Here is a 26,905-nt window from a genome sequence, read left to right as displayed (position 1 = left end):
AAATCAGGCCGGGGGTGGCGGGTCCTCTTTTGGTTCATGCGAATGGGGGGTTTCTGTGCCCTTTTCAGTTAGTATAGCTCCCACTCTTTTCCAATCAGGGTGGCCACGGAGGCAGCTCGGTGGGGGTTGGGGTCAAAGGCCATAAAGCGCATTGGAAGGTGGGAGTCGGAGCGCTTTAAGATTTGTTCGCCTGCATTTGTTGTGAGTGGTGTTTCCTAGGTGGTTGTATTGCCTGTATTGTTTCTTTTTATTTTGCAGATGCTGGGCCGGGATTAGTGTGGATCGACGGCCATGCCTATGTCACTCAGGGTGGGGTCAGAGCGGAGGTGCGCCCGCCTGGGCGTTAGGTTTTCCCTGTTCCGAGGCACAAGTACATTGGTTGGGTCAGGGTGGTATGCGTTGGTCGGAATTGTTGGGTAGGGTGCCTTTTTTCGTGCGGATGGATAGGCCCCCTGATGTCCCGAATATTCACGTGACCTGATGAGAGACATTAAAATTGATCTGCAACACCTGTGGTCGTCCTTTCCGGGGGTTATTATTGTGTGGTCGGAGATCGTGGCTAGGAGGAAGTCACAGCAGGCTCGCTCAGTGGTGGCTTTGAATAGGGCCTGCGTTAAAGTCAATAAGGTGGTCAGCAAGTTTGTGGTGAGGAATGGAGGACTTGTGGTGCGCCATAGGGATTTGGAGGAGGGGGCTACTGAGTTCTTGTCCAAGGACAGGGTGCATTTATATGAGCTGGGGATGGACTTGAGTAATCTGGAGTTGAAGGAGGCAGTGGAGAGGGCCTTGCTGTTGTGGAGGAACGGCATGAAATAAGGGGGGGGGGGGGTCACTTCTTGCCATTGTGGCGGAGTCAGGAGTGGGATCTGGAGGCATCAGTGGACAACATGGAGGTGGGCTGGGAGCGGTTCCCAGCCTGGTGGTAAAGTCTCTGTGGGCATGGGGCGATATATATATATATATATATATATATATATATATATATATATATTTCATACAAATTATTCATCACTGTTAATACAATGTTTTAATTGAGATGTTAATAAATTGGGCTGCTGTGGCCATTTTTCAACAACACTGTCTCAGTCTTTCTTGAAGGGGTATTGGAGAGGGGTAGTAGAATAGTTGGGGAGGGGTTGCTGGTGCAGATCATAGCAGCTATAATATCCTCTATTCATGTGCGACGCTGCTTCATTGTGACTTTTCTATCTAAATAATTATATTTTATTACTTAGGTTTCCTTGTTTTCTGTCCCTGCCTATTGCCCAACTATCCCTAACCCCCTCCCTTCTCAAAAAACGTATTAAACCGTATGCAACCGGACATCCGTTTCCAAACCGTATACGATTTAAAACCGTACAGAGGTATATACGGTTCGGTCCGGTTTTGAGACACACTTTTTTTTTTTTTTTTTTTAAATACAAAAAACCTGATAAGGGAACCGTATTGCAAACACGAGATGTGAATGCAGCCTAAGCCGGGACCACCCAAAAACGAGCATAACCCTGATTCTCTAACACAAGCATTGCCAAAGATGATTAATTATAAAAATGTTTTTTATCATAAAAGTATAAGCAGAACACAATCCTCAAAGTCCATTCTCTTCCACAAAGATACTTTATATTCCAGGCACAATCTCTTCCTTTCAATAAAGTCCTAGGCGAACAGCGCCGTAAGTCAAAATGCTGTGCAAGTGGGTCTCTCCAATGACTCCGCACCAGTACAATCATTTCCTGCGATACCTGAGAAAACATTAAAGATTCAGCACATTAGTAATGGACAATACAGTCTACCACCCGAGCCAGTGTTTTTCCAACCAGGGTGCCTCCAGCTGTTGCAAAACTACAACCCCCAGCATGTCCGGACAGCCTTCGGCTGTCCGGGCATGCTGGGGGTTGCAGTTTTGCAAAAGCTGGAGGCACTCTGGTTGGAAAACAGTGACCTTGTGCCTCCAGCTGTTGCAAAACTACAACTCCCAGCCAAGGCTGTTCGGGCATGCTGAGGGTTGTAGTTTTGCAACAGCTGGAAGCACCCTGGTTGGAGTACAGTGACCTTGTGCCTCCAGCTGTTGCAAAATTACAACTCCCAGCTTGCCGAAGGCTGTCCGGGCATGCTGGGAGTTGTAGTTTTGCAACAGCTGGAGGCACCCTGGTTGGAAAAACAGTGACCTGAGCAGTCATAACTGGTTACTAATTGCAACTAATCACAGCCGAAGGCTGTCAGGGCATGCTGGGAGTTGTAGTTTTGCAACAGCTGGAGGCACCCTAGTTGGAAAACAGTGACCTTGTGCCTCCAGCTGTTGCATAACTACAACTCCCAGCTTGCTGAAGGCTGTCTGGGCATGCTGGGAGTTGTAGTTTTGCAACAGCTGGAGGCACCCTGGTTGGAAAAACAGTGACCTGAGCAGTCATAACTGGTTACCAATTGCAATTAATCACATTGCATCCTTCATTTTAAAAGGTGTTGTCTAAAGAGCAGGAAAGGTCGTACCAGTTCTGGTTTTCGGAACTTATTCCCACCTTTTGAGGGGGCAGGTGCCAGTCCCAATCACCCTGTACCACCAAAACCACAGCTGCATTGGAGTGTGGTTAGTACAACCCCCAACTAATGTCAATGGGAGTAACGAAAATCACTTAAAAGGGGTACTCCACTGGAAAACATTTTATTTTATCAAATCAACTGGTGCCAGGTAGTTATTACAGATTTGTAAATTACTTTTATTTTAAAATCTGAATCCTTCCAGTACTTATCAGCTGCTGTATGTTCCAGAGGAAGTTTTTTAATTTCCTTTCTGCCTGACCACAGTGATCTCTGCTGACACCTCTGTCCATTTTAGGAACTGTCCAGAGTAGGAGCAAATCCCCATAGAGTCCCCATCCAGTTCCTGACATGGGCAGAGGTGTCAGCAGAGAGCAGTGTAGTCAAGCAGAAAGGAAATTCAAAAAGAAAAGAACTTCCTGTGGATCATAACAGCTAATAAGTACTGGAAGGATAAAGATTTTTTTAATAGAAGTAATTTACAAATCTGTTTAACTTTCTGGCACCAGTTGATTTAAAAAAATGTAAATAGGGGATGTGTCTGAACAATGCGAGTTTGTGGAACAGTCTACCTCAGGAACTGCTCACAGCATAAACAGTTAAATGGGTACATCACTGGAAAACATTTATTTATTTTAAATGAACTGATGACAGGTAGTTAAACAGATTTCTAAATTACTTCTATTTAAAAATCTTAATCCTTCCAGTACTTATCAGCTGCTGTATGTTCCACAGGAAGTTCTTTTCTTTTTGAATTTCCTTTCTGTCTGCCCACAGTGCTCTCTGTTGACACCTCTGTCCATGTCAGGAACTGTCCAGAGCAGCATAGGTTTGCTATGGGGATTTGCTTCTACTCTGGACAGTTCCTGACATGGACAGAGGTGTCAGCAGAGAGCACTGGGGTCAGACAGAAAGGAAATTTTTTCCTATTTTTTTTTTTTTTATTTCCTTTCTGTCTGACCACAGTGCTCTCCTGTTGACACCTCTGTCCATTTTAGGAACTGTTCGAAGCAGGATAGGTTTCCTATGGGGATTTGCTCCTGCTCTGGACAGTTCCTAAAATGGACAGTTGACAGCAGAGAGCGCTGTGGTCAGACTGGAAAGAACTACACAACTTCCTATCAGCATACAGCAGCTGATAAGTACTGGAAGGAATAAGATTTTTAAATAGAAGTCATTTACAAATCTGTTTAACTTTCTGACACCAGTTGATTTATTAATAATAATAATAATAATAAAAAAAAAAAAAAAAAAAAAAAAAAAAAAAAAAAAAAGGTCTCCAGTAGAGTACACCTTTAAGTGTAAGACCCCTTGCAACTCGACTCCAGCTGAAAGCAGCAGCAGGTCACATGTGAGCTGAATATAGTCAGCCCGCACATGCGCTCTAAGAGCAGAGTGATCATGTGACCAGCTACGCCATGTCACTAGGACGTGGCGTCAGACCATTAATATGTAAATTGCGCCAGCGGGGCCCCGCCTCTAGCTCGTAATTCACTGAATTGAGCAGAGGATCTTCTGGGGGACATATAGTAGGACTCCTGTTCACCCAGTGTATTGGGTTTAGTGTGGGTTTTCCTTTCAGTGTCTTATTTACTATCATGTGGATGAAGTTTTGCTACATACCGAGATTTGGACTTAAAGTTGCCTTTTTTGTGTTGAATTCCCAGCCTTTTCCTGTCCTCAAATGATGGTCTAGAAAGGCAGAAAAACAAAACGGAGTTTACTATCATTCATTAATACATTACAGGAATTTCTATTTCTCGGTAACCTTTTAACATCATCAGCAGACCTCAGACATGCTGGGAGCTGTAGTTTTGCAACAGCTGGAGGCACCCTGATTGGGAAACACTGGTCCTAACTTACCCTGCTCTGAACTTTTTCAAGGCTTTACGACTTGTGTTGGTTAATTCTTCATCAAACACGGTGTTCTTCTTCTGCTTCTTGGCCTTTGAAGGCTTGGCTGAAGTTGTGTAAAATACGAACATCAATTGTATAAATTGAGATAGATAGATAGATATGAGATAGATAGATATGAGATAGATAGATAGATAGATATGTGATAGATAGATATGAGATAGATAGATAGATATGAGATAGATAGATATGAGATATATAGATAGATAGATAGATGAGATAGATAGATATGAGATAGATAGATAGATAGATATGAGATAGATATATAGATATGAGATAGATAGATATGAGATAGATAGATAGATATGAGATAGATAGATAGATATGAGATAGATAGATAGATAGATAGATAGATATGTGATAGATAGATAGATATGAGATAGATAGATAGATATGAGATAGATAGATATGAGATATATAGATAGATAGATATGAGATAGATAGATATGAGATAGATAGATATGAGATAGATAGATAGATAGATATGAGATAGATAGATATGAGATAGATAGATATGACATAGATAGATATGAGATAGATAGATATGAGATAGATAGATAGATATGAGATAGATAGATATGAGATAGATAGATATGAGATAGATAGATATGAGATAGATAGATATGAGATAGATAGATATGAGATAGATAGATAGATATGAGATAGATATGAGATAGATAGATAGATAGATATGAGATAGATAGATAGATATGAGATAGATAGATAGATATGAGATAGATATGAGATAGATAGATAGATAGATATGAGATAGATAGATAGATATGAGATAGATAGATAGATATGAGATAGATAAATATGAGATAGATAGATAATATAGATAGATATGAGATAGATAGATAGATAGATAGATATGAGATAGATAGATTTGAGATAGATAGATAGATATGAGATAGATATGAGATAGATAGATAGATATGAGATAGATAGATAGATAGATATGAGATAGATAGATATGAGATAGATAGATATGAGATAGATAGATAGATAGATATGAGATAGATATGAGATAGATAGATAGATAGATGAGATAGATAGATAGATATGAGATAGATATGAGATAGATAGATATGAGATAGATAGATATGAGATAGATAGATAGATAGATAGATATGAGATAGATATGAGATAGATAGATAGATAGATAGATATGAGATAGATAGATATGAGATAGATAGATAGATAGATATGAGATAGATAGATCTTTTTCTATTCATATTTATTTATAACTTCTAATAATTTCCGGGCACCTATCACCTGTTCTTAGTACCCACCTGCAGGCTCCTCATCCGGAGGCATGGCCCTCGCCCTCTTCGGTTTGCGATCTCTCTTGGCCGCTCGCTCGGCGTACATCTGAGCCTTCAGCACCTCAAACTGAGATCGTTCCTCTGGCTTTTTAAAGAGAACATGAACATCACTGGGGACCATAACAAATATGTAATATATATATATCCGTACTATGGGAGGCAACTTACTGTCAGTTCTCCCTTCTTTTTTGTATTTTCCATGAATTTCTTCCTCTTTTTCTTTCCTCTCAAAGCCAGATCGAACTCCTGAAGAGCGTGGGACACTGAAGAAGAATCACAAAAGATGCAAAGAACAGAGCTCTATTAGAAAACTGCTAAATACACCCCCATAAAATTGTGGCCCTAAAAACTACAGGTAACAGGTAACATTTCCTTATAGAGGAGAACTTGGTTTGGCTAATACTCCCCAGTCATGTTTCAAGGCTCTTTAAAGGACATTTGCAGCAAAAGACAATGTATCCCCTATCCACAGGATAAGTTTCTGATCGCCGGGGGTTCGACCGCCGGGATCCCCCTGCGATCTCCCAAACGGGGCCCGGCATTGCTGCTCTATGTGAACGGCTAATGCGCGTAGTATTGACCTCTCTGAGGTCGTCGGTATGTCCCCTCCACATACAGCTCTATGGGAGAGGCCTCCCCAGCTCTCCCATAGAGATATATGCAGGAGTCATGTCAGCCACGACATCATGCTGCGGCCGGCATACCTCCTGCACGGGAGAGCCGCGGCCCCCTGCAGGAGGTCGTGGGGGTCCCAGTGGTCAGACCCCCCCCACCCCCTGCACGGAGGCCTGCACATGGCCACGGCTCTGCCACAGCTCTCTCATGCAGGAGGTATGCCGGCTGCAGCGTGACGTCGCAGCTGACATGCCTCCACCATAAGGGATAGGGGATAAGTTGTCTTTTGCTGCAGATGTCCTTTAAAGAGCCTTGAAACATGACTGGGGAGTATTAGCCAAACCAAGTTCTCCTCTATAAGGAAATGTTACCTGTTATCTGTAGTTTTTAGGTAGGGGTACTCTGAATGCTGGGTGCAGGGGTCATGACATCATGCCACGTCCACCTCAATGCTAGTCTATGGGAGGGGGCGTGGCTTCTGCCACGCCCCCTCCCATAGACTTGCATTGATGGGGCGTGGCATGACGTCACAACCCCCGCACCCTGCATTCGGAACTAAATGTTCAAGTTACAAGTCTGTTAAATTTTCTGGAGCCAGTCGATATGACATTTTTTTTTCCCACCGGAGTACCCCCTTTTAAGGAGACATAATCCCCATTTCAGGCCCTAAAAATTAAATATTTAAACTTACATTTTTCTTTCTTCCTCTCTTCCTTGGTTTGGAACCAGCTTCTTTCCATACGATCAGGTTCAGACCCTGGATCTAACTTCCTCTGTGCCGAACTTATCTGTAAAGTAACATTCCAGCATTAGAATATAGAGATAATAATAATACTTTAATAATAAACAAAATACTTTATTAATAGTAATAATAATACAATAGTAATATAATAATATATAATAAAAAATAATATAAAAATACTATTTTATTATATCATTAGTATTATATTATTATTATTAAAATATTATTATTAAAATATTATTATTAATAATAATAATAAAATGCTAATATAATAATAGTAATATAATAATAAAATAGTATTATTATATTATTAGTATATTATATTATAATTTTTTTGTTATTATTGATTATCATATTACTATTATATTATTATTATTATTATTTTATTATTCATTTTATTATAATAATTTTATTTTTTTTACTATTATTTTATTATTATTATTTTAATACTAATAATAAAATACTACTACTACTACTAATAATAATAATAAAATAATAGTAATAATAATTATAATAATAATAATAATAAAAAGTAATAATAATAATAATAAAATAATAATAATAATTTAAAAAAATAGTAAAATAATAATGATGCCAAACCATGACTCTCCAGCTGTTACAAAACTACAACTCCCAGCATGCCCGGACAGCCGTTGGCTGTCCGGCCATGCTGGTAGTTGTAGTTTTGCAACAGCTGGAGGTCCACACTTTAGAGACCACTGCTTTACGCCATGGAGCAAGTCTCCAAATCGACCTACCTGGGCCTCAGATTTCTGAATGTCCTTTTCCTCTCTCTCCAGCTGTAGCACGGCATAGATTTCCTTCTCCAAATTTTTAATTTTTTCCCGAAATTTCGAAATGACATCTAGAATGGAGAGAGGTCACAATCAGAGATGAGCGAAGTTACAGTAATTCGATACGAACCTCGCGGCTCGGCATTTGATTACTTTAGCCTCCTCCTGACCCAGTTACCGGCCATCCCGCTGCCTCAGGGCCTCTTACCTTGGGGGAGGATTCTGGCTTTTACCGGGGCCTGAGCTTTTTTAACAATCTCCTTTAAAATCCTCCGTTCTTCTTCCCCGACCAGGGATACGGAGCGGCCCGCCTTACCGGCACGCGCGGTGCGGCCCACTCTGTGCACGTAATGCTTCGCCGTGGCTGGCATGGTGAGGTTGATAACCTAAAAGGAAAAAGAAGTCAAGATAAATCCCATCAAATGAACCTTAATAGAACCAGACTTTTTCCGTCATAATTAAAGAAGCACTACGGGAAATTATTTTGTAGTATAGTGGTTCTTGTGTATGCCTTGCGCTTACCTGTTTTGGCTGATGTGGCAGGCATGGATTATTAGCCATACCCATTCCAATCCCATCGCTGAAATTATTTTCTCGTGCTACCTATATTTCCCCTGGCTTTGCAGAGAGAGGGTGTGATGTCCCATCACTGCAATTCCCCCAATGATACCAACCTACTCACCTGGCTAGACTCCCAACAACCAGAAGCCTAAACTGCTGAGAATCATAAGTGGGTTGGAGACCAGTTCACATTATGCGCAGTTTTGATGAGTTTGTGTTTTTTTTTTTTTTTTTGTGATTGAACCCATAATTTTAACTGAGGTGTTTTATGAAGATATCTCTAGTCTTCAGGCAGTGTTTACATGTTGCATTTTCACTGAGTTTTTGCTGCAATTTTCCAAAATCGCTGTAAACAATTACAAGTTTTTAACCGTGATTTGCACAATTGAGTTTAACAGAAGCAATGTGGCAAAGATCTTGGAGAAATCACGACAAAAAACTAATACGTACCTGTCAAAAATGCAATGTGTGAACACGGCCTCAGGGGAAGGTGTATAACTACTACATATCCTGATCTCATAGAGATAGCAGCAGTATACAGATAGAGCTGGAGGGGAGGTGTATAACTATTATAGATCCTGATCCCATTGAGATAGCAGCAGTATACAGATAGAGCTGGAGGAGAGGTGTATAACTACTATATATCCTGATCCCATAGAGATAGCAGCAGTATACAGACAGAGCTGGAGGGGAGGTGTATAACTATTATAGATCCTGATCCCATTGAGATAGCATCAGTATACAGATAGAGCTGGAGGGGAGGTGTATACCTACTATATATCCTGATCTCAGAGATAGCAGCAGTATACAGATAGAGCTGGAGGAGAGGTGTATAACTACTATAGATCCTGATCCTATAGATAGCAGCAGTATACAGATAGAGCTGGGGGGAGGTGTATAACGACTATATATCCTGATCCTATAGAGATAGCAGCAGCAGTATATAGATAGAGCTGGAGGGGAGGTGTATAACTACTATATATCCTGATCCCATAGAGATAGCAGCAGTATACAGAGAGCTGGAGGGGAGGTGTATAACTACTATATATCCTGATCACGTACAGATAGCAGCAGTATACAGATAGATCTGGAGTGGAGGTATATAGCTACTATATATCCTGATCCCATAGAGATAGCAACAGTATACAGATAAAGCTGGAGGGGAGATGTATAACTACTATATATCCTGATCCCATAGAGATAGCAGCAGTATACAGATCTAGCTGGAGGAGAGGTGTATAACTACTATATATCCTTATGGTTTATCTCAGAAAACTTAGCTTTTACTCTTCCCATAATGCAGCAGAGAAGCTACAGGGGACCGGAAGAACAAGTGAACAGACATTGGCTGCACTTCCACAACCAACGCTACACAAGTGATTCTTCTGACAGCCTCAAAAGGGACTAGTAAAAAGGAAGTCAAAGGACCAACACTTTAGGCAAAAGCAAGGCTTGAGGGTGCGGAATGCCCCTTAAAAGGGGTACTCCCCTGGAAAAAAAAATTTTTTTTAATCAACTGGTGCCATAAAGTTAAACAGATTTATAAATTACTTCTATTAAAAAATCTTAATCCTTCCAGTACATATCAGCTGCTGTATGCTCCACAGGAAGTTCTTTTCTTTTTTAATTTCCTTTCAGTCTGACCACAAGTGCTCTCTGCTGACACCTCTGTCCATTTTAGGAACTGTCCGGAGCAGGAGAGGTTTGCTATGGGGATTTGCTCCTACTCTGGACAGTTCCTGAAATGGATAGAGGCGTCAGCAGAGAGCACTGTGGTCAGACAGAAAGGAAATTAAAAAAGAAAAGAACTTCCTGTGGAGCATACAGCAGCTGATAAGTACTGGAAGAATTAAGATTTTTAAATAGAAGCAATTTATAAATCTGTTTAACTTTCTGGCACCAGTAGATTTAAAACAAAATTATATATATATATACACACATATATATATATATATATATATATATATATATATATATATATATATATATATAAAAAGTTTTCCAGGGGAGTACCCCTTTAATGCCACGTCAATGAGTCGTCGCTCACCGTCTTCACGCCGTGGATATCCAACCCTCTAGCAGCTACGTCAGTAGCCACCAGAATATCAATCTGTTCATCTTTAAACCGCCTGCAAAAACAAGAGGGCAAAGGTTAAAAAAAAACATGGCGGATGTTCAGTTCTCCATACGGGACACTAGAGAGGTCTGATCACTTACCGGAGGGACTCTAAACGCTGCGTCTGGGAGAGGTTCCCATGAAGTTCCCCGACTCGGAGTCCCATTAGCCCCAGGAGGATATGCATACGGTGTGCTTGTTTCTTGGTCTGAGTGAACAGCATGACATGGTCCTGAAAGGTCCGGGTGAGAAGGGCTGCAAGAGAACAAAGGGTTAAAACCTTTCAACGCATTCACAGAGCAGTGTTTCCCAACCAGGGTGCCTCCAGCTGTTGCAAAACTACAACTCCCAGCATGCCCGGACAGCCGAAGGCTGTCCGGGCATGCTGAGAGTTGTAGTTTTGCAACAGGGGCTGAAACATGTAATCTTCTGATTGCACACACTGATCAGTGTTATGCCATTGCAAAGCTGATCGGGACATAGCGATTTTTTACTATTTTTAGCCCCCCCCCAATAGGAAAATATTACACTGAACGATGTTGTGCAATAGCATAGCATTGATCAGGGTCATCAGCCCTCTACTTCAACAGGCTGCCTGCACATTTGGAGCGCCGATCGGACATCATGGAGGTAGGTAGCGACCCTCTGTCCACCATCCCAGCTGATCAGGACCCTGCAATTTCGCCGCAGTGGTTCCGATCAGCTTCCCTGAGCTAACTGGCAACGGATTTCAGCACTTTTAGATGCCGCCATTTGATTGCAGCATCTAATAGGTTAAAGCAGGACAATGACTTGATTGCCAGCTGCATGTCCACTAGGGGTTAAAGGGGTACTCCGCTGCTCAGCATTTGGAACAAACTGTTCTGTACGCTGGATTCGGGTGCTTGTAATGTCATAGACCCGCCCCCTCATGACGTCATGCCACGCCCCTCAATGCAAGTCTATGGGAGGGGGTGTGACGGCTGTCACACCCCCTCCCATAGACTTGAATTGAGGGGGCGGGGCGTGACATCATGAGGGGGCGGGTCTATGACGTCACGAGCTCCCGACTCCAGCGTACAGAACAGTTTGTTCCAAACACTGAGCAGCGGAGTACCCCTTTAAATCTGCAGCGGATTGAGTACATGTGAGTGCACCCTAAATGGTGGTCCCATGAATTCACACTCACCAGATGCGATTGCTTCCCGGTCCCCCTCCCGATTGGGTCGGATCCTAACAAACTCTTGGCGTAGGAAAGGTGCGACATCAGTGTTACTATTCACAAAGATTTTCACTGGATTCTTCAGGGACACAGAGGCCAAATCCTGAACCTGTGAAAGATCAAACACGACAACGAGTTACAAAAGATTTGACCCCCCAATTCCCGAAAATACCAGATAGGGATAATTCCGCTGTGGACAGACACATACATAGCCCAAGTCTCGTGGACCAAGAGCTAAAGTCATCCATACGCATTAGACTGATGACAAGATATGTCTGCAGACATGGGGGTAAGCCGCTACCAGACAACACTGCGAGCAGTTGATCTTCCTCAAAATAAACACACACATACTCTCCTGACCCGGGCGTGAATGCTATGGGTGCAAATAGAAATACAGACATCAGACAAAAGGAGCTGCACAGACATGTTTCATATCTTTTGAGTCTGATCTGTCATTGCTTCATCAGGGTGAACCCCCTGAAGAAACATGATGGGTGAAACACGTCGGGGTTCTTATACAGTGGGTCTCGGGCACTATACATGGCAGGTATTTTCTCTATTGATCTTTATTTTAATAATTTTTTGCCGTGTATCCTTTGCCTGCTTACCCTTGGATACATATGAGACTTAAGATACTGTATTTAACTCTATGTTATACTTTTGTTAGCAATGGGTTATTACCTATTCAATGTACTATGGTGCCTGCATGTCTTTTTCATGTATATTTGTTTTTTAATCATAGTTACACAGTTAGTATGGTTGAAAAACATATGTCCATCAAGTTTATGTGACCGTTACCAAATAAAGCCTAACATGTTCATGTTTTTGTTCTTGTGGCACAGACATATTTCTGGAGGTAAATGGGATTCTGTGGCTCTTTTGAGTCTAATCTGTCGCTACCTCATCAGGGGGCACCCCCTGAAGAAACAACAAAGAGTGAAATTTATGTTGGGGTACTTTTACAGTGGGTCTCAGGCATTATACTTTATCTTCTTAGATCTTTTGATTATAATTTAGGTTTTTTTTAGGTCTCTTGCCTATTTTTGCCGTACATCCTTTGTCTGCTTACCCCTGGATACATATGAGACTTAAAAGGGAACCAATCATCAGATTTTACCCTAAATAATGCTTGGTAAAGTGTTATATAGGGTAAAATTGTTGTCCTCCTGCCCCCAGGGATGGTGAAGATATGAAGTTATAAACTATTCACCGCCACGGCTGTAAGTAGTCCCCACTCACCTGCTACCGTTCTTCTGCAGGCAGCGACGCCCCCTCCGCTTGATGGGCCGCGCCATTGTTCCGCTCACTGAACAGATAAAGCAGAGCAATGACGCTGCCCATCAATCAAGCGGAGGGGGCGTCGCTGCCGGCCGAAGAACGGGAGTAGATGAGAAGAGCTCCCCGCCCAGGTGACTACTTACGGCGGCGGCGGTGACTAGTTTATAACTTCATATCTTCCCCATCCCTGGGGGCAGGAGCGTCCCCCGGGAAAGGTGAAATAAAGATTTTACCCTATATAACGTTTTGCCAAGCGTTATATAGGGTAAAATCTGATGATTGGTTCCCTTTAAGATACTCCATTTAACTCTTTTATACTTTTGTTAACAATGGTTTATTATCTACTCCTTACCTACTCAGTGTACTATGGTGCCTGCATGTCTTCATCATGTTTTTATTTTGTATATTTTGTTTTTTATTATAGTTATATAGTTAGTAGGATTAAAAAGAAACATATTTCTGGATGTAAACGGGATTCCGAGACTTTTTTTTTCTAATCTGTCGTTCGTTCATCATGGGGGCATCCCCTGAAGAAACAATAACAAGTGAAACGTACGTCGGGGTACGTATACAGTGTGCCTCAGGCATCATACATGACAGGTATTTTCTTAATTGATCTTTCTTTTGATTATTATACAGTGCTGTTTTAATATCTCTTGCCTATGTTTGCAGTGTATCCTTTTATCTGCTTACCTTTGGATACATATGAGGCTTAAGATTCTGCATTTATCGCAAGGTTATAATTTTGAGCCATGGTTTATTTGCCTCACCTACTTTATATTACTATGTGTGTGTACTATGGTGCCTTCAGGTCTTTTTCATGCTTTTTTATCATAGTTACATAGTTGAAAATAGACATATGTCCATCAAGATTAACTGATTGTTACCTAATAAATCCTAACATATTCATGTTTTTTTTATGTCTTGGTGCACAGACATATTTCTGGAGTTAAATGTAATTCTGATGCTTTTTTAAATTTATTTATATATTATACATACATACTGTGTGTATATATATATATATATAAAAATTTTTTTTTTTTTAGCCTAATGTGTTGTTTCCTTATCAGGGGACACCTCCTGAAGAAACAATGACGGGTGAAACGTACGTCAGGGTACATATATTGCATTTAGCTCTGTTATAATTGAATAGTAATGGGCCATTTCCTAAAACAAGATTTTACGGGCAGGAAAATGCTGAAATAATATGACACCATTACAAATATTTCAAGCAAAGTGATATTGTAAGATTGGTAAAACCATCTCTTAAAGGGTTACTCTGGTGCTAAGACATCTTATCCCCTATACAAAGGATAGAGGATAAGATGCCTGACCGCGTGGGTCCCGCCCCAGCTGTCATGCCCCCTCCATAGGCTTGCATTGAGGGGGCGGAGCGCGTCGTCACACGGGGGCGGAGCTGTGAGGTCACTAGGCTCCGTCCCCGTGATCGCCAGTAATCAGACCCAGAGCAAGCACACTCCGGGGGGCTGATTCTAACGGGGTGCGGCGTGGAAGATCACGGGGGTCCCCAGCGGCGGGACCCCCGCGATCAGGCATCTTATCCCCTATCCTTTAGATAGGGGATAAGATGTCTTAGCGCCGGAGTACCTCTTTAAATAATCGCCAGTGACCCGGCCCATATTGTAATAAGACCTTTCATGTTGGTCGTACCTCCTCGGACATAGTTGCTGAGAAAAGCAAAGTCTGTCGCTGATGGGAGCAAAGTCTGATGATCTCCTTCATCTGTTCTTCAAAGTACTCATCCAGCATCCTGAAGAAAACAAATCGGGAACATGTAGGGTATAATGCAGAGGTCTCCAAACTGTCAACCTCTGGGTGTTGCAAAACTACAACTCCCAGCATGCCTGGACAGCCAACAGTACTACATTGTGCATTTTGTAAACCAAAAATTTGGAGCCTATCCTATGCCTGCCACTTCAGCAAAATGAGGTAAGCATACACAAGAACCTCTACATCATTCTTTAATAATATGTTGCACTATATAAGCAAAAACATTTTAAACTAAAATATTTTCCAGAGTGCTTTTTTTGAAAATTGTTTTCCAAACTGTGGACCTCCAACTGTTGCAAAACTACAACTCGCAGCATGCCCGGACAGCCAACGGCTGTCCGGGCATGCTGGGAGTTGTAGTTTTGCAAAAAATCGAGACCAATGGTATAATGGAATGAGAAAGACATATTCTATCACCTGCATCCATGAAAAACGTATCCCCTATCCGTAAAGAGTTTTATATTGCGGGGAGTCCGAGCGTTGGGGGGCCCCCCCATGATCTCCATCACCCGAAGCAGGGGCCACTGTGCCCCCTTCATGTATCTCTACATGAGGCTAACTTCAGCTCTCCCATAGAGATACATGTCGGGGGCGAGACGCACTGCTCCAGTCGGGGCTCCATACAGGAGATCGCAGGGGGCCCCAGCCTTCGGACCCCCTGAGTTCCAAAACCTCCTGTGGATAGGACAAGACCATAGTTATCCTTCAATGAAATGCCAATAAAAATGATTGATTCTTCATATCGGGGCTCGACAAATCCCAGACGCCAGGTCACACTGGCAACTGGGAATTTCAACCTGGCGCCTAGGATTTTTGCAGCCCCCCCTTTTTGGACAGAAAATCTGCACAGATGCAAACAAGTGAATGGCGAGGCATGGGGGTGGTGGTTCCTATAGTGTTCTATAGGTCCTAATATTCCAATCATATTCAGTATGTGCAGTTGGTGGGGAGGCATTTCTGCGTGCAGGTCTCAGAGCCTGTGTGTATTTCATTACCTGTGAAGTGTTGGGTGTCAGGGTCTGTACGTGCCCTAAAGATCCCTGAAGTTACAGGGGTTATCCAGGAATATAAAAAGAGCTATTTTCTTTCAAAAACAGCTCCATGTCTTTCTCCAGGTTGGATGTGGTATTGTAGCTCAGTTCCATTGAAGTAAATGGCGCCATGTTGTAATACCACACACAACCTGGGGATAGAGGTGGAGCTGTTTATGAACACCGTGCACATGGCGGAATTTTGTCGGTGTAATGAGAAATTCTTTGTCTTGACAAGTTCTGTGTCCCTATCAGCTGATGAAAGTGCTGAGTCAGCAGAGCTGCCAGCACAGACACGGTGATTGCATGGTGCTTGGTTGATGGGAGGGTGTGTCTGCTCACTGCACAGATCACACTGTTTCGCAGCCTCTAGACAAGCACGGACACAGATTTTTGCAAACCCTAATCCCTTATGTATTCAGACTGGACACACATCTTTTCAAACCCTAAACTCTCATGTACCCAACAGTGCAATCACAGTGTCTGTGCTGGCAGCTCTGCTGACTCAGCACTTTCATCAGCTGATCGGGACACAGAACTTGTCAAGACACAGAATTTCTCATTACATCGGCAGCAACACTTGTTTCGAAAATTCTTATTCTGGCCCCTGCACACGTCAATACTTTCTGCGGAATCCACTTGAAAATGCATTGCTGTCTATGGAGACTCCGCACATCCAAGCGGTCCTAGCACTGGCATGTTCTGCCGACCCCCACTGTCTGGCATTTTCCCGGAAGACATTCCGCCATGTGAACATAGCCCAAGAATATTTACCGGTCGGCTTCATCCAGAATGAGAACTTCAATCGCATCGAGGCTGAATGAGGGGCAGTTGTGCAGATGGTCGATAAGTCTTCCGGGTGTGGCAATAAGAATATCCGGTCCGGCTCGTAGGGCCGCCTCCTGAGATTTCACATCCAGACCACCTGAAAGAAAAGACAGAAGAACTCTGCTCAAAGGGGTCCTCTGGGGGAAAACAATTGATGCCAGAAAGTTATACAGATTTCTAAATGACTTCTATTTAAAAATCTTAATCCTTCCAGTACTTATTAGCTGCTGAATACTACAGAGGAAATTCTTTTCTTTTTGGAGCACAGTGCTCTCTGCTGACATCACGAGCACAGTGTTCTCTGCTGACATCTCTGTCCATTTTAGGAACTGTCCAGAGCAGCATATGTTTTCTATGGGGATTTTCTCCTACTCTGGACAGTTCTTAAAATGGACAGAGGTGTCAGCAGAGAGCACTGTGGTTATGATGTCAGCAGAGAGCTCTGTGTTTCAAAAAGAAAATACTTTCCTCTGTAGTATTCAGCAGCTAAGTAGTACTAGAAGGATTAAGATTTTTTTTTTAATAGAAGTAATTTACAAATCTGTTTAACTTTCTGGCACCAGTTGATTTAAAAAAAAAAATAAATAAATAAATAAAAAAAAGTTTTCCACTTGAGTACCCCTTTAATCCTTCCAGTACTTAGCTTCTGTAGGCTCCGGATGAAGTTGTGTAGTTCTTTACAGTCTGACAACAGTGCTCTCTGCTGACACCTCTGTCCATGTCAGGAACTGTCCAGAGCAGGATAGATTTTCTATGGGGATTTGTTCCTACTCTGGACAGTTCCTGACATGGACAGAGGTGTCAGCAGAGAGCACTGTGGTCAGACTGGAAAGAAAGACACCACTTCCTCTGTTGAGCATACAGCAGCTGATGAGTACTGGAAGGATTAAGATTTTTAAATAGAAGTAATTTACAAATCTGTTTAATTTTTTGGCACCAGTTGATTTAAAAAAATAAATAAAAAAATTTAAAAATTCCACTGGAGTACCCCTTTAAGGCCAGGTTAAAAAGTTTTGCTTCTCCGTCACAGGTATCCGCCGAGAAAGGAATGCTGACATATACTGTGGCAGAGAACAGTGGATGCCGTATACACTGGTTTGGCGCGTTGTCCTGGCTCGGAACACTCACCCACAGATAGGCAGCACGTAACCTCTGTGAACTGGGCGAGCTGTTTGGTGACCGCATGGACCTGGATGCCGAGCTCACGAGTCGGGACCAAAACTAGAACGCGGCTTATGGGAGCCTCCCGCGGCTTGTAGATCAGACGCTCCAGGACTGGAAGCATGAAAGCGGCGGTTTTTCCTGTAAGAGAACGGACAGGATTAAGAGGGGGTGCAATGGGGTCTTGTGGGGGTCCGACACCTGACACTCCACTTATAAGCTGTTTATTTTTATTTTTTTAACCAGAGTTGCGGCACCCACATCCACACGGAAAAGGGGTCAGAAGCAGACAGCGCCATACATAGCATAGTGGGCGTGCTGGGGTACTGCATCTCAGTACCATTGAAGTTAATAGGAATCAAGTAACCCAGCATGACCACTGCACACTAACCCAGTGGTTTCCAAACAGTGTGTCTCCAGCTGTTGCAAAACTACAACTCCCAGCATGCCCGGACAGCCGTTGGCTGTCCGGGCATGCTGGGAGTTGTAGTTTTGCAACGACTGGAGGCATACTGTTTGGAAAAACCCTGCACTAACCCTTTAATAGTAATGAATGTATATGTGTTGCGATGCAAGAAACATGTAAAGTTACAATATATTGGATAATTACATAATTAATAATTCCAAAAAATGCGATTCTGAAATATACAGAAAAAGGTCACCGTATTATTTCAGAAGTCTGCAAATGTCAGGCTCGACTTGATCGGTCAGGGTCCGGGTGTTCAGACCCAGACAGCGACAAGATAACCCCATAGACTTACATTAGGAGTCTTAGTCATGTGGCACAGAGCTGTTCCCGGCTCCTGATTGGTCAGATCCAGAGTGATCAATTTCACAATTAAAATGTTATTTTAAATGACAGGGTCCATTTAAAGGTTTAAAAAGCTGTTTGTGACCTATGTTGTGTACAGCCTCTTATTTGGGTTTTATGCCATGAGATTTTACCATATATAATGCAAGGCAACACGTTATATATGGTAAAATCTTATTCCTCAGCATCCCTGGGAGACGTCCCCGCCGGCTGTAGTCACGCCCCCTCAGTGTGATTGACAGCCCTTGTCACCGATCTGCTCCCTAGGCAGCCGGAGAAAAACTATAAAAAGGGTCGTAACCGGGCTGTCAATCATGCCAGAGAAGATGGGACTAGGCGAGTATTGCTCCCTGCCCAAGGGGTTACTTACCGGGCCGGCAAAGGAAATTTCTAACTTTAGATCCGCACTATCCCTGCGGGCAGGAACATCTCCCGGGATGGAGAGGAAGAAGATTTTACCATATATATTGCATCTGTTATAAATGGTTAAATCTCATGCCAGGTGCTCTTTAAAGGAGAACTGCGGCCATGGACACTTATCCCCTATTCTGGGACCCCCTACCATCTCCTGTACAGGGCCCCGGCCAACACGCTCCCTCCGTGTATCTCTATGGGAGAGGCAGAGATGCAGCGTTCATGCATCTCCCATAGAGCAGGAGGGGGCACGCTGTCGACCTCAGTGACGTTGACATCCGAGACGGCACTATCACCCTTTACCAGCAGGAGTGAGGTGGCATGGGTGCCACCTCACGATCATATGATCGGTCAGAATGACCGACCAATCACTGTCCTGCTGTGCGGTGAACACCGGTGATAGGGGTGGCAATCGGGGCCTTCCTTACCTCGGCGTGGGTCAGCGGGGGTCCCCTCACGCAGCGGCAGGATACAGCAGGAGGTGAGGCTTGTTCTCCTCCTGCTGTTGCCAAGCAACAACTCCCAGCATGCACAGCCAAAGGGCATGCTGGGAGTTGTGGTTTTGCAACAGCTGGAGGTTTCCCCTCCCCATGTGAATGTACAAGATACAACCACATGGGCGGGGGTTTACAGTGAGTTTCTCGCTGCAAGTTTAAGATGCTGCAATTTCCTGCAACAGCTCAAACTCCCAGCGGGAAACTCACCGTTAACCCCCGCCAGTGTGAATGTACCCTAAAAACACTACACTAGTATCGATGAAAATTTACCACTGACAAAGTAGAATATGTCACGAAAAAAAACCATCTCGGAATCAGAATGATTAGAAAAAGAATCCCAAGTAATTAATGCTTAAAGTGACAGATGTGCAAAAAATGCTCTGGTCCTTAAGGGGTTAAGTGGATGCCAAAGCCCCCGGGAGTCACCAGTCATCTTCTCACCTGTCCCGGTAGCAGCGCAGGCACAGATATCTCTTCCCAGAAGCCCCACAGGGATACAGGCCTTCTGGATAGGGGTGGGCTGTGTGAAGCTCATGGCAGAAATTGCCTGCAAATGAAAAATACAAAAAAAATTAACAACAAAATAATATATATAGTATAAAAGGAATATAACTTATCCCCTATCCGAAGGATATATATTCCACTACAAATCTCCTTTAATGGGACCAGACGGCTGCCGGATTAGCAATTATTCTGGGTATTGTTTGGAGATGACATCATTGAAATGGTGGAAAGTTGATTCAGGTGACATTTTATATATTCCAATACCTTAAGCAGAGGTCGGGACAAGTTCATGTCTTGGAAAGTCAAATTTTCATCGTACTGAGAAGCATCTTCGAAAAATCCAGATTTCTAGGGGGGGAAAAAATGAACAGATTAAAAAAAGAAAAAAAAAGAAAAAAAGTCATATATAGAGATACTATGCACAAGAATACTTAGCACCATGAATTTGCAAATGTGTTCCTTTTTATAATAGGGTCACACGTAGCGCATCCGCAGCAGGTTTCCCACAGCTGAAATTCTGCAAGTGGAACCCATTGACTTCAATGGGCAGCAACATAATCTGCTCGCGGTATTCTGCCACGTGTGACCCTACCCTGAAGGGGTTATTCCTCTGTCCACAGGATAGGGCATAAGTATATGATTGCACAGGGGCCTGACTGCTGGGGACCCCTTCCTCCCCATGATCTTGAGTCTCCCATTAGAATGGAATGGTGGTCACAAGTAATTTCCTATGGGAACTCCCAGAGATAGCCGAGACCTCTACAGATAGTATGGTCCTTGTTCTAAGGCAGTGCTTTCCCACCGGATGTGCCTCCAGCTGTTGCAAAACTAAAACTCCCAGCATGCCCGGACAGCCGTTGGCTGTCCGGGCGTGCTGGGAGTTGTAGTTTTGTAAAAGCTGGAGAGTCATGGTTTGGCATTATTATTTTTTATAATTATTATTATTAAAGTATTTTATTATTATTATTATTATTATTTTTATTATTATTAAAGTATTTTATTATTATTATTATTATTATTTTTATTATTATTAAAGTATTTTATTATTATTATTATTTTTATTATTATTAAAGTATTTTATTATTATTATTAAAGTATTTTATTATTATTAAAGTATTATTTTATTATTAAAGCATTATTTTATTTATTTTATCATTAAAGTATTATTTTATCATTAAAGTATTATTTTATTATTAAAGCATTATTTTATTATTAAAGTATTATTATTTTATTATTATTATTAAAGTATTTTATTATTAAATTAATTATTTTATTATTATTAAAGTATTTTATTATTACATTATTTTATTATTAAAGTATTATTTTAGTATTATTATTAAAGTATTTTATTATTATTAAAGTATTATATTATTATTATACGGCTGTCCTGCATGCTAGGGGTTGTAGTTTTGCAACAGCTGGAGGCACACTGGTTGGGTAACAGTACATCTCTTTAGTACCAACGTCCTAAAGTATATCTTACCCCTGCAGATTTCTTCTTTTTCTTCTCCTTTACCCTCAGCGTGTCTACAAGAGGTGGTAAAGAAAACATTTTTTTATTTATTTATTTAGAACCGTACAGGGGCACAAATGACATCACAAGTGTCACATGACAGGGCGGTGACCCGACGAGCATCTCACCAGCCTTGGTCAGCACGGCCTCTTCTTCCGAGGAGAACTCTTCTTCACTCCCCTCACTTTCGGAGGCCTCCTTCTCCTCCTCCTTCTCCTCATCCTCCTCCTCCTCGCTCTTTACTTCCTCCTCTGTCTCGGATATTTTAGAAACCTCTTTCTCCTGTGTTCGATTAGAAAGAGTTTTAGAAACACGGGCAGACATTTCCCAAATAGGGGGAACATGCCGGCGCTAATACCGCTCGGAAACGCACACGATCTCCATAGACGGCAATGCATTTCCGAGCAGATTCCGCTGAGGCCGTAATCGGGATTTCCGCGGCAGATGTTTTCAATGCGGAAATCAGCAGAGTCCTATTGAAAACAATGGGACTCTGCTGCAACAGAATATCCGAGCAGAATTGTTCCGCTCTGAAATTCCGTCGTGTGAATGAGGCCTTAGATAAATGTCCCGCCATAGGTTACTGACCTGGTTCTTCCTCCTCTTTCTGACGGTCTCAATTTTCTCATCCAGACTGGTGGCGACTCTCTGAGGATAAAATAAAGGAGCCATAAAGTCGTGATCTACCAGGGCATCCTATCTGTGCCACCAATGTATTCTTGGAATGGCGCCTCACCTTCTTCAGCTGCTTCATAACGTCGTCCATTATCCAGCTGTCATCAGCCTGGCCATCCCGCTCACCGAAGAAAAAGCCGGAGTTGAAGTCACCGCTGCTTTTAGCGGCGTTCTGCTTCTTCTTCCCAAGGACAATGGGTTGATCCTGTAACACAAAAGGTGGAGATCACAGATAAAAAGCTTTAAAGGGGTACTCCATCCCTAGACATCTTATCCCCCTATCCAAAGGATAGGGATAAGATGTCTGATCGCAGGGGTCCGGCTGCTGGGGACCCTATGCATTCTTTTAGGCCGTGTAATGAAAAAAAACGGTGTCCCTATAGCGGAATGTAACCCTTCGCACAGGGACACACTTTTCTGCTTTACAGCCGGCTCCCTCTCACTCCCTCATTCCTAATCCTAAACCCTAATCCTTATCCTAACTTCTAACCCCAACCCCTAACACCAACCCCCTCCATTCATGTCTATGGGAGGGGCGTGATGGTTGTGGTCGCAAATCATTTGGCATGGAGTGGAGTTCGCTCCGTGCACAGGATGACTGGGGGGCCATGCCAGAGATTGGGGGGGGCGTTCCCAGCGGCTGGACCCGTGCGATCAGACATTTTATCCCCTATGATGTTTAGGGGCGGAGTACCCCTTTAAATGGAAATAAAAACGCTAAGGCTGGGTTTACACATGTCCGCTGGGTTCACACACGTACGCAACATGGCATGGATCGGAAAGGTTACATGCAGCTCTTTTAAAAATGGTGCATTATCTTTATTCTGTTGGTCTGTATGATTACAACTCCCAGCCACTGGCTGTCCGGACATGCTGGAAGTTGTAGTTATGCAACAGCTGGAGGTCCCCAGTTTGGTGATCACTGTGCCATAGACCAACATATTAACCTGTGGGTCTCCTGCTTTTGTACTACATCCCCTAGTATGCCCCAACAACCATGTTGTGTGTGCAAAACTACAAACCCCAGCATGCCTTTACAGCACAAGCTGGGGGTTGTAGATTTGCAACAGAGCCACAGGTAGGTGAACACTAGCATCTCACAACCTGTGGGTCACCTACTGTTATACTACAACCCCCAGCGTGCCCTGACAGCCATGTTCCCTAAGAGACTGTAGGAGGCTGGAGTCATTTTTTAGGACATGCTGGGAGTTGTAGTTTTACAAAAGCTGAAGGTGTACAGCTTGGAGACCACTGCACCATAGACCAAATGTCTCACAACCTGTGGGTCACCTACTGTTATACTACAACCCCCAGCATGCCCTGACAGCCATGTTATGAGTGCACAACTACAACCTCCATACTGCCCTGACAGCCAGGTTAGGTGTCCAATACTACAACCCCCAGCATGCCCTGACAGCCATGTTATTAGTGCACAACTACTACCTCCATACTGCCCTGACAGCCATGTTAGGTGTCTAGTACTACAACCCCCAGCATGCCCACACAGACCTGTTATGAGTGCACAACAACAACTCCCATCATGCCCTTACACACATGTTAAATGTCCAATACTACAACCCCCAGCATTTCCTGACAGCCATGTTCCCTAAGGGCTCGAGTAATCTTTTGGGACATGCTGGGAGTTGTAGTTCCCTGCGCTTTTCTTGCTGTCACCTCGTCCTCCTCCTCAGACTCGGGCTCCTCTGGGACATCATCATCATCTTCGATGGTTCCGATAAGATCCAGATCGGCCAACATCTTCTTGCCGCCTGCCATGTCTCCTCCGATCCGATTGCCCCGATTATCGCCGCTCCGTTCTGTCTGCTTATCCCCCAGGTCTACACACGTGTGTACAACCTTGTGACCCGGAAGTGGTCGAGCGCCGTCACCTCCTCACTACCGGAAGTAGATGGTTACACGTACAGTGTGCTGCTGCTATGGCAACACTACTAGTGTTACTTCACTAAGATGCCATGTAATGGTGGTTCTACTACAATATGTGTAAAATATGGGCCAGAATAAAACATTTAAAATTCTTGTCATAAAAGAAAAACTGTCTGTGTTGCACATGGCAACCAGAGTTATTTTGTTTTCTTTTAGGCTCTGTCCACACCTGTACTACATGTATAGGACACAAAACAAGACCAAATTGGGTCAATATACGTTTTTATTGTATACAACAAACATATAGACCAAAACAAGACCAATTTGGTTTAATACGTTCTTATCGTATACCGCAAACATATCAAAACTAGAGCAATTGGGTTTAGTACGTTCTTATCTTATATGGCAAACATATATACCAAAACAAGACCAATTTGGTTTAATACGTTCTTATCTTATACCGCAAACATATATACCAAAACAAGACCAATTTGGTTTAATACGTTCTTATTGTATACGACAAACATACCAAAACAAGACCAATTTGGTTTAATACGTTCTTATTGTATACCGCAAACATACCAAAACAAGACCAATTTGGTTTAATACGTTCTTATCGTATACCGCAAACATATATACCAAAACAAGACCAATTTAGTTTAATACGTTCTTATCTTATATGGCAAACATATATACCAAAACAAGACCAATTGGGTTTAGTACGTTCTTATCTTATATGGCAAACATATACAGTGGTCCCTCAAGTTACAATATTAATTGGTTCCAGGACAACCATTGTATGTTGAAACCATTGTATGTTGAGACCAGAACTCTATGGAAACCTGGTAATTGGTTCTAAAGGCACCAAAATGTCATCCAAAAATAGGAAAAAGTGAGGATTAAAGAAAAATAAGTAGATAACTAATAGAGATAAAGCAAATCCTTACATATAAAAGTAATAAAGAGCTACTGGGAGCTGTAATCACTGTCTATGTCAGTGTTTCCCAAGCAGGGAGCCTCCAGCTGTTGCAAAACTACAACTCCCAGCATGCCCGGACAGCCAAAGGCTGGGGGAACCCTGCTTGGGAAACACTGGTCTTTGTAAAGGACAGGAGCTTCTTCAGGTTCGTGTACAGTACACAGTGTCCTAAAAAAGTAACATGGAGTCGCCCTATCCTGGTGTCCAAAGGAGCAGGTATCCCTGGCACAGGTAAAGAGTAGTACAGAACATGTACTGTAATACCTCCCTGTACTGTAGGGGGCGCTACCAGACACCAGTCAGTGCATGCACTTCAGTAATACAGGGGTTTTACCAGTGATTGCCCATTCTGATTGGTCAGTTCTTCCAGACATTGACTTGTTTCACAGATCTGGACTGTCCGTATCATTGTATGTTGAGTCTGGTTTCAACTTACAATGGTCCAGAAAAGACCATTGTATGTTGAGGCCATTGTAAGTTGAGGGATCACTGTATACCAAAACAAGACCAATTTGGTTTAATACGTTCTTATCAATTACGACAAAATAAGACCAATTTTGTTTGATATGTTCTTATAGTATACAACAAACAAATATACCAAAACAAGACCAATTTGGTTCAATACGTTCTAAATCGTATACGTGAAACCTATTGCTATACGTTTTTAAAGGGGTATTCCAGGAAAAAACTTTTTTTTATATATACCAACTGGCTCCAGAAAGTTAAACAGATTTGTATATTACTTCTATTAACAGATCTTAATCCTTTCAATAATTATCAGCTGCTGAAGTTGAGTTGTTCTTTTCTGTCTGGCAACAGTGCTCTCTGCTGACACCTCTGCTTGTCTCGGGAACTGCAGAGTAGAAGTAGAAGAGGTTTGCTATGGGGATTTGCTTCTACTCTGGACAGTTCCCGAGATATGTGTCATCAGAGAGGACTTAGACAGACAAGAACAACTCAACTTCATCAGCTCATAAGTACTGAAAGGATTAAGATTTTTTAATAGAAGTAATTAACAAATCTGTTTAACTTTCTGGAGCCAGTTGATATTTAAAAAAAGTTTTTTCCTGGATACCCCCTTTAACTTCTTCAGTACCAGGCCAATTTCCATTTTTGTAATCCTCGCCATTTATTTTTTCATCTACAGACCCATATAAGGGCTTTTTTTTAATTTTAGTAAATTTTTTTTTGGACCAGTTTGTAATGACATCCTTTACTTTTCCATTAAAATATGTGGCCAAACCGGGGGGAAACAAATATTTGTGAGGCAAAATAAAAAACATAGCAATACGGTGGTCCCTCAAGTTACAATATTCATTGGTTCCAGGACGACCATTGTATGTTGAAACCATTGTATGTTGAGACCAGAACTCTATGGAAACCTGGTAATTGGATCTAAAGACATCAAAATGTCATCCAAAAAATAAAAAGTGAGGATTAAAGAAAAATAAGTAGATAACTAATATAGATAAAGCAAATCCTTCCATATAAAAGTAATAAAGATCTGCTGGGAGCTGTAATCACTGTCTATGTCAGTGTTTCCCAAGCAGGGAGCCTCCAGCTGTTGCAAAACTACAACTCCCAGCATGCCCGGACAGCCAACGGCTGTCCGGGCATGCTGGGAGTTGTATTTTTGCAACAGCTGTGGCCACCCTGCTTGGGAAACACTGGTCTATGTAGAGGACAGGAGCTTCTTCAGGGTCCTGTACAGTACACAAAGTGTCCTAAAAAGT

General features: G+C 42.4%; 1 protein-coding gene across 1 annotated transcript; it reads right to left on the bottom strand.

Moving 5' to 3' along the window:
* Nucleotides 1–1,481: 1,481 nt before the first annotated feature.
* On the bottom strand, nucleotides 1,482–24,229 carry DDX27 (DEAD-box helicase 27). Its single transcript, XM_056549579.1, has 21 exons — nucleotides 23,984–24,229; nucleotides 22,371–22,514; nucleotides 22,223–22,282; nucleotides 21,763–21,916; nucleotides 21,605–21,648; nucleotides 20,386–20,469; nucleotides 20,059–20,164; nucleotides 17,863–18,036; nucleotides 16,681–16,831; nucleotides 14,756–14,855; nucleotides 11,774–11,915; nucleotides 10,707–10,860; nucleotides 10,537–10,618; nucleotides 8,137–8,314; nucleotides 7,893–7,999; nucleotides 7,084–7,180; nucleotides 5,946–6,040; nucleotides 5,745–5,862; nucleotides 4,402–4,498; nucleotides 4,162–4,230; nucleotides 1,482–1,742 (listed from the first exon to the last, which is right to left on the bottom strand). Exons 1-21 carry the CDS (start codon nucleotides 24,083–24,085, stop codon nucleotides 1,727–1,729), a joined length of 2,274 nt encoding a protein of 757 aa, XP_056405554.1. The 5' UTR covers nucleotides 24,086–24,229; the 3' UTR covers nucleotides 1,482–1,726.
* Nucleotides 24,230–26,905: the final 2,676 nt, after the last annotated feature.

The sequence above is a fragment of the Hyla sarda genome, chromosome 13 (genome assembly GCF_029499605.1).
Source record: "Hyla sarda isolate aHylSar1 chromosome 13, aHylSar1.hap1, whole genome shotgun sequence".
Taxonomy (NCBI): domain Eukaryota; kingdom Metazoa; phylum Chordata; class Amphibia; order Anura; family Hylidae; genus Hyla; species Hyla sarda.
The sequence above is the reverse complement of the archived record's forward strand: the minus strand, read 5'-3'. Positions and strand labels throughout refer to the sequence as shown.